The sequence below is a fragment of the Mustela erminea genome, chromosome X (assembly GCF_009829155.1).
Source record: "Mustela erminea isolate mMusErm1 chromosome X, mMusErm1.Pri, whole genome shotgun sequence".
Classification (NCBI taxonomy): Eukaryota; Metazoa; Chordata; class Mammalia; order Carnivora; family Mustelidae; genus Mustela; species Mustela erminea.
The window spans coordinates 44,196,407-44,205,183 of record NC_045635.1 but is presented as its reverse complement, the minus strand read 5'-3'; the positions used below and the strand labels follow the sequence as shown (position 1 = coordinate 44,205,183).

Below are 8,777 nucleotides of genomic sequence, written 5' to 3'. Positions count from 1 at the left end.
AAATGCTGAGTTGAAAGCAGTGTTTCAAAGGAAAAAAGAATCCATAACACCAGCCACAAACGACTCCATCCTGCCAGTATTTTCCTTGGGTATCCTGACAACTCAAGACTTAATGGATAATGTGGCCAGTTAACCCTGAGCCTTCTGTAAAAATACTAAGTTTCAGATGTATTTAGGACTCATAAAGCTAGCGGACCATGATTTTCTGGAAATTCTGAGCACTGAAATGCTGAATTCAGAATCTGGTCCTGAGAACAAGGTCTGTCTTCAGGCCTGTTAGGTATTTGTGTCTATCCCAAGCAGGCTAGGGAAATATCTAGACTGGAAGTGCACATTTATTCTGTCAACTTGCCACATATTACAATGATTCTGAAACTGCCTCATTCAGGAACATAGCTGTCACATTCTATTGCAACTTGGTTGATGGTTTTGAAATAGTGGGGTACAAAAATAATCTTTATGTACAAGGGATATCATATTACATTTATTCCAATGGAAAATGAATGAAATGTGAGCATTAAAATGTTTGTTAGGAAGAGTGTATCACAGAAAGAGTCACTTTCTTGTGTTTATATTCCTTGAAGACCTACTATGTGCCGGGATCCAGTAATATGGAAATGGGTAAAACAGTTGAAAATCCCAAAAGCACTTCACCTTTGGCAACAAATACAGTTACACTAGAATGTGTTAAAAGAAAGCAAATAGTACTTATGTGAGTACAGAGGTAGGGCACGTACCCAAGTCTGGAGTGTCATGAGGGACATTCAGGAAATAAAAAAATCTGTACTGATTCCTAAAGATATGATAGATGGATAAAAGGATGTTTAAAAAACAGCTCCTCCAGAAGAATAAAATTTCTATATTTATAGATGTGTAAGATATTTTATCTAGCCAGAACCAATTATTGAGAAGGGAATGGTAAGGTGAGTTAATCTGATAGATAAATGAAAAAAATGGTGATGGTGGGGAAGGGGTTTACATTTGGCAAAGATATGCACCTACCCTAAATAAGTCCCATCCCACTGTGAATGGTCAGAAGACTAGTCAAGGAAAAGTTGGGCAGGGTAGATGCCTTACTGGGCTTCCTCAAAGAGACCCCTTGGGAAAGGCTGATCACTAGCAGTTTTGCCTTTAAGGAGAACCTCATAGAAGTCTGCAGCCCTACCCTTGGAGATTAGGATCGAGCTCCAGACCATAGTTAAAGGGAACAAAGGAAATAAATTCCTTCCACCCACTCCCAATCCTTCAAACATTCAAGATTCTCTTCAACAACAAAAAAATGATTTATTTGTAACACAGCCCAGTCTCCATCACTTAAGCACAATACAGGAGTAGAAAAGAATCACACTGCAAGCATCATTTAGTCTAAAGCAGGACTTCATGTCTCCCCAAACAGCAAGCCCATCTCCCCACAGAGATCCAACCCAAAGCCAAATTGAACTCACAAACAGGCAAGGCTAGAATGAAGTTGGTCTCAGGCTTCAGAACATCTCACCCTTCCCCCAAAGCCCTTCAAGCTTCTGGGATGAAACCTTCTACTCCTCCACCCCGACCAGGCCAACTCCTAGCCTCTGAGCCACCAGGGAGATTTTTTTTAATGATAATTAACAGAGATTTAAGTATTATATAAAACAATGCACTGTGAACTCCATTGTTCCCTAGAAAGCTTAAAATGACTCCCCCATACATAATCCTAAATGATAGCTCTTCCTCTCACCATAGATGCAGGTGGTTTTGAAGTGATTATCCTCAGGTCCATATTCAAGTTCTCCTATCAGTCTTATCAAAGGCTGTTCTCCTTACCCCAGAAAAGGGATCCCATATACTTTCCCCAGGTTCAGAGGCTGAGAGAAAAATCCCTGATATTTTAGAAACACTGTTTCCTGCCAAAGATTTCAATGGAGATTATTACCTAAACATTTTTTAATCCATCTGAGAAAAGTTAGTTTTAGATTCAGAGGGCAATGCAAACACAGATGCAGGCAGTCTTTATGATGACATACTAGTTTTGAGGATACAGGAGGCAACATAAAGGAGTAAAATCTCAAGTGGCTTTCTTAACCCATGGTCTTCTAGAAAGCCTCAAAAAGATGGCTACTAGGAAGATTTCATCTTTTCAGGCCTTGGTAGGACAATTCCAGAAGTTCTACTATCATGGATTAGTGACTTTTGACAAAGCCAGCATAAAGAAAAAAAAGAGACAAGAAAGCTGGGTATCTCCAAAAGAACATCTTTAAGGGCTCTGACTAGCGGTCAAACTGTACTAATGTTTGGTATCAGAACTGTTTGTATAAAGTGAGGACCTCATACATGGGGAGAAGAGACTTAAGTAACACTTAGGGCAAGGAATGGAACTCAAAGAATGGGTAGATGACCACAGGTAGAACACTTGTAGCTTTAACACTGATATTTGTTTTGTTATGTTAAACATTCTTCCAATTTCTCAGAACCTGAGCTAGATTTACTTTTGCTATCACCTACATGTACAGGACTGGGCAATCATATCCTCATACTCCTTGTACAAGATACTCCCATTTGCCTCAACCAAAAGGATGCTAATGGGAACATACTTATTAGGAATACAGGAGGGCTGAGGGATACTCTGGTCCACCAGCTCATTGACAAGGTTCTGGATGATGGCATGATTGGGGGAATTGAGACCATAGTGTAGTACTCGAGGGCAAGATCCTTTACAGTAGTTTGGGGTATATAGGTAGGGAGCAATAATCCAATGATCCCAGCCCAGCTGGTGGAAGCTGACCTGGAAAGGTTGGAGGGAACACTTTTTACTTTGAGGCCTATCATGTTCCCCAGAGAGGCCAGGGACCCCAGATATGATACTGTCTGCTTGGCGGGCCCTCCGCAAGAGAAGAGAAGAGTCCCTTTCCATGAATTTCTCCAGGCCTCTGGGGTGAAGTTTGGCCTTCTGAACACTCTCATGAGTGTCATTGAAATAGAGTAACAAAAAGGCAGTGTCCAAGGATGAAGTGCCATGCCACTGAAGTTCAAGAATCTCACTAACTTTTTGATGCTGGCACATGAAGCGGAGTCGTAGAACCCTGCGTCCTTTGGGATTCCAGAGCCTTTGGTGAACATGTTGTGTGATATCCACTTCAGTCCAAGCTTTGGACAGAAATGAAGGCTTTGAGAAACCTCTTCCTGAAGAAGGAAAGTGATTGGTTTGGCTTTTCTGGAGCCAGGGTTGCATGTGGCAGAAGAGATGGAAATGAGCTCGGTGGAGTTCATGGCGGTAAACCACAATGGCTCTGACTAGCTGGTATGCTACTCGGTTTGGTCTCAAAGGAAAATCCAGGGTCTTTATATGCCAGGGGCCTGCACAGGAGGGGACAAGAGCAGAGGATTAGCTTCTTACCTGGAGCCTGAATCTCCCTCACGACTCCGCTCAATACAAACTAACAGCTGTAAGCAGCCCTTAAAATAAAGCAAGACCATAATAATCACTATCATTTGTCAAGCATTTACTATTAGATGTTTTAAAGCATTAGCCCTTTAATCTGAAGCCTTATGAGATAGTAATTATCACCATTTTGCAGACAAAGAAATTGAGGCTCAGAGAAGTTATTGCCAGAGTACATACAAAGCCAGTATATGGTAGAATCAAGATTTGAGCCCAAGTAGGTTTCCCTTAAAAAGATATTGTGTTCCATTTTTAGATCACTCACAACAGAAGATGAGAGAAAAAAAACCCAAATATGGAATTATTTTGTATGTATGGAAGAAGATCAGTATTAGTTGACTATTAAAAGTGATCAATTAAGAGAATTGTTGAGACATGCATGAATTAAGAATGCGTTCTCCTGTCATATCATTATACAGATGAAACTTTGAGGTAACAGCCCAATATTGGGGGCTATCTATGGCCTGCCATCACTTCAAATCTGGGACCACGATGCCACAAAATAATTTTGTCTATTTTTCCCTAGTGGGGGCAGCTGTTTTGCCATTTCCACCTTCTACATTAAGAATTGCTTCTTGAGCAGCTGTTCCTTCTTAAACCATTTTCCCCTTAACTCTCAGTCTCTCCTTGTTCATTTCTTACTGGAAATGATTATTCATGTGCATTCATTGTACCACCAAGCCCCTAAATACCATTTTCAACAAGGCCTTGTTCAGATAAATATTTTGTTTGCTAAGAAGTCTACCAGAAGCTGAAAGCCTCTTGGGGATTAATCCAGACTGTAATGCTGACACCCAGTGGCCAAAAGGTTGGAGAGCTGGGCCCATAGTGCTCTGAATTTCAGCACCCTCTCCTGGAAAAAAGGTCCAGAGCAAAGATAACAAAAAACAGGCATTGCAAGAAAATGGCTGCTTTTATCTTCAAACATCTTACTGATAAACATTTGCATGTTAATTTACATATTATTTACCTAACCTTCCTCCTTCACTGAATACACAAGCTTGGATTTTTCAGTAGGCCTGGACTGGCCAATGTAGAAGTGCTTTAATATCTTGAGTCATCAGGATATTTTTTCATAGCTCAGATTCAACTTATGCTAAATACACCCTCAAGTTTGGGTCACTGGACATCATTCACACAGAGCCCAAGCCAAACTTGTATTTGCTTTCTCAAGTTACTCTACACTCCCATCCTATAATCTTCTTTCCAAGAGGCCCACCCATATACCTGCCCCACCCTGCCTGAGAAAGAGCCCAACCCAACCTCTAGCAGACTGTCTGGTGAGGAACTGCCCTTTCCTTTCAGACCTTGACATCACATATTTCCTGAAGCAGGGTGGAGTGGCTAAGGATCAGAGCCAGGAAGGGTCTGCTCAGAATTTTTCAGGGAAATGGCTGACTCACACATCCTGTGTGATTGAACCTGGCATAGCTCTCCAGGCAAGTTCAATTCAGCTGGGTCATCTCCTAATGGAGAGATATGTCCCTGTACTCTTGTCATCCATTTCTGGATCCTTTCCAGAGTCCTAGATGCCAGTATGTTCAACAGTCAGACCAAGACAGTGACGTAATTCTAGGCATCCTCCATTCTAGCCCCTTATCATCTCTACAAACTGTGAAAATAATGCACAGCTTTCTACTGCACTCAGAATGAAATCCAGATTCCTTACAATGGCCTGTAAGTCTCTGCCTCTCATCAGCCTCATTTCCTGCCACTCTTCACAATGCTCAATACACTTCAGCCATACTGATCTTCCTTCTAATCTTCAAGTCAGACCAGCTTGTTTCCACCCTCTAGGCCATAGTACACATAGTTCCCTCTGCCTAAATCAGGCTTTTCTCTATTCTTCTCATGCCTAGTTACTTATCTTACAGGTCTCTTCAAAGATGCATTCTCTGACAATCCCACGTAAAGGAAGGATCTGTTATTCTCTATCAAAATCAATTTCATTCTTTGATAGCACTTACCACAATTCACAATTATCTGCTTTTACTTATCTGTCTCATCCTTGAAAACCATGCCTGTCTTGATCATATCTGTATGCCAGCACCTAAAATAGTGCCTAGCTTTCAGTAGGTGTTAAATATTTGTTGAGTGACTCTCCACTAACCCCAAGCTATTTTCCCTTTCCTCGGTCAGAATGCCTGTCTCTGCCTCTACACATAGTCTCCTTACTCCTTCCTCAGGGTCCAGCTCAAATATTAGCTCTTCAATGAAGTCTTTCATTATCTCCCTGCTTCCCTTCGCTGGCTTTGAACAGTGACCTGTTTCTTCTTTCATGTCCTGGGAGCCCTACTGCTTATCCTTGTCAAATGTCAAAGCATTGGTCATGCTCTAACACCATTACCTATCTGTCCATTATACCTTAATGGGAGCTTCTAGAGGTCAGGGGAACCATTATTTGCCATTTCAGACCTAACCCAAACACTGTGCCTGGTGCGCAATTAAAATCTGTTGAGTCAGCACAGCAGGATGATTAAGAGCACTGGCTCTGGAGCTTGAAAACCTGGGTTTGACACCCAGCTCTACCAATTACTAGCTGTGTTAGATTGAGTAAGTTACTCTGAGCCTCAATTTCTTCACCTACAAAATGATTATGTTAATAGTACCTACCTCCTATGCTAGTGGTGAGGATTAAGAAAGATGTTTGTGAAGTATTTTGCCCAATGCCTGGCACATGGTAAACTCACATAAAGGTTAGCTAGGGGAATATTGGTTGTTTCATTTAAGAGAGAGAGTATAAACTAGCAAAGACCCAAAATTAATCTCACCGGGTTCCCAAGATTTCCTTGAAGTTGATGACTTTCTGCATTCCCTAGAAAGCCCTGTACTTCAGAAGCCTACTGGTTTTCTGAATCAGTATCTAATGAAGACTTTTTTAAAATCAAGCAAGATGCAAACAAAGAAAATCCTAAAATACCTTTAGTACCAAACTAGCAATATGGACAATACTAGCAATTGCTAGTACCAAACTAGCAATATGGACAATAGAAAAACTGCTTGGTATACAAGGATATCAACATACTATATCTAAACACTTGAGAAGTTATGGAAACTTCAGAATCAGACAGACTTAATCTCTCTAATACTATCTCTGCCACCCACTCTCTAGGTGAATGTTGCAAGTTATTTGACTTCTGTGCTTTAGTTTTATCTTTTAAAATTAGGCTAATTGCTCCATGAGAGCTAATGGTAGTCGTCATCCTTAAGGATTATATACAGTAGCAGATGTTCACTGAACCAGGTATACAGAACTTCTGATATTAATTTGTTTCTGTCTATTCTCGCAAATTTCCCCAATTCAGCATCCTGTGCTCTTTGCCTTATAAGAATACAACCACACATAAAGAGGCTCCCCCAACGAGAATGCATATGAGTGTTTCTCAATTATAGTTTTCACTGACATAACAAGCAATAAGACTTTCTTAGAAAGACAGGAGCTAACACATCATTCAGTTTTCCTGAGGCCTGGAAGAGATTCCTCAGGTAGGTCCCAAGGCAATCTGTTCTCAAATTGGGACGCTAAAGGGAAATAGCCTTGGAGCCATCTTCTTCCAACTTTTCCATCATTTGAAATCCAAGCCTGAGAAAACAACTCACCCACTAGGTAATGAAGCCTGACAATAAACTCACAGGTTCCCTTTCTCTACATTCTTTATCCCCCACTTCTCTTCCCGACAGGACAGTATGGTATGATAACTCACCTCTGAGAGGCCTTGCTACATTGGCCAAGGGTCTCACCAGCCTCACCATGGTGGCCCCAATGGTGCGGTTCTCCCTAGGGTGCCCACGTGCATCAGCTGAACGCTGGTACAACTCCAGCATGTACCGCAAAGGGTGCCCGAGGACCTGGGGCTTCCTCTGCTGCTGGCCAGGAGCTTCTTCTAGCAGCTCCCGAATCAGGGGCAAGGAAAGGGCATCAGCCATGAAGGCAATAGAGGGCTGCCCTACCTTTGCCATTTGGACCCTGTGTTCCATAAAAAGCAACAACAGTCCCCAAAGAAGAATTCTAAGGATGCTGAGGAGGACCATCTTGAAAGGTGTGGTATTCAGCAAGACGCTCCAGCCCAAACCCAAAGGGTGTCACTCTGAGCCTTTCCTTTCACATAGGTAACTGCATATGGCTCCACAACCAGAAAAGACAGGGCAAGAAAAAATGAAAGGCAAGCAGGCAAGCCCTATATCAATTCCTCTGGGAGAATCTTCTGGACAAAAGGAGGTCTCTTAACTTGGCCTCTTCACATCAAAACAAACGGAAACAACAGGTGGAGCAACATAGCATATCCTTCTTGCTCTTCAGGGTTAGGAACAAGATAACACTTACTCGGATGCTGAGGTATTCTTAAAGGAGAGGTCCATTCCAGGACCTGCTCCCTTACCTTATCCACTAGGATGAGAAAAAGCAGCCCTTGCTTGCTGTGCTCCATAGCTTTAAAGGTAGTTTCTTAATTAGTCCTTAAAGGGCCAGAGACCTTTTACTTCCATCCCACTTCCATGTAGCCCTTCCCTTAGTGCAGCATTTCCCAGAATGTGATCAGCTATTGACTTGCAGTGAAACTATCTGGGGTGATTGTTAAGAATGCAGACTCTTGGGTCCAAACCAAAACATGGACTTTCTAAAGGTGAGGTCCACAAATCTGAATCGTAACAAATACTCCAAGAAGTTTCCATGAACACTAAAATGTGGAAACCACTGTGAGTATGGCTACTGGAACTTGAAGAAGATGCTTTAACAGTGGTTCTCAATCTTGGCTATACATTATAATCATCTGGGGAGCTTTAGCTATTAGGGATGCCTGGGAAATTGTCCTCAGAGATTCTGATGTAACAGGTCTGGGCTTTTACTAGGGCATCAAGGCTTTTTTTTAACTTCTGCAGGTGGTTTTAATGTGCAGTCAAGTTTGACAGTTCTGATTAAGAATTTCTGTTTTACCATGGAAGGTGTTGAGATCCTGAGTGGGCTTTCTCAGAGAAGTCTGGAGGCAGTAGAAGATGAATCGGTGGAAGTTGGCTGGGAACTCATCTCATTTGACTGGTTAATGGGAGGCCGTGGGCTGGGCCAGTTAGTTAAGGCTGCCTCAGACCAGGATTCTACAAAAAAAGAAACAAAAAAGGTAGGTGTGGTCCTGGCCATCTCCAGATAGAAGCAGTTCGTTGGGGCTCTAAGAAGGTGAAGCAGGAGGTCAAAACATGGCTCTAGGAAATGAGGCAGACATGATTTGTGGGAGGCCTTTACCTCATACCAACAAGAATATCTATGGACAGGCACTATTGTAAACCGGCATGGACTTTGGAATCACACAGACCTGTGTTTGAATTGTGATTCTGCCTCTTCTTAGCTATAATTTAACCTCTCCAA

General features: G+C 42.1%; 1 protein-coding gene across 1 annotated transcript; it reads right to left on the bottom strand.

Moving 5' to 3' along the window:
- Nucleotides 1-2,473: 2,473 nt before the first annotated feature.
- BMP15 (bone morphogenetic protein 15) lies at nucleotides 2,474-7,471 on the bottom strand. The gene is made up of 2 exons (XM_032331313.1): nucleotides 7,123-7,471; nucleotides 2,474-3,333 (listed from the first exon to the last, which is right to left on the bottom strand). The coding sequence occupies exons 1-2, from the start codon at nucleotides 7,448-7,450 to the stop codon at nucleotides 2,474-2,476; spliced, it is 1,188 nt and encodes a 395-aa protein (XP_032187204.1). The 5' UTR covers nucleotides 7,451-7,471.
- Nucleotides 7,472-8,777: the final 1,306 nt, after the last annotated feature.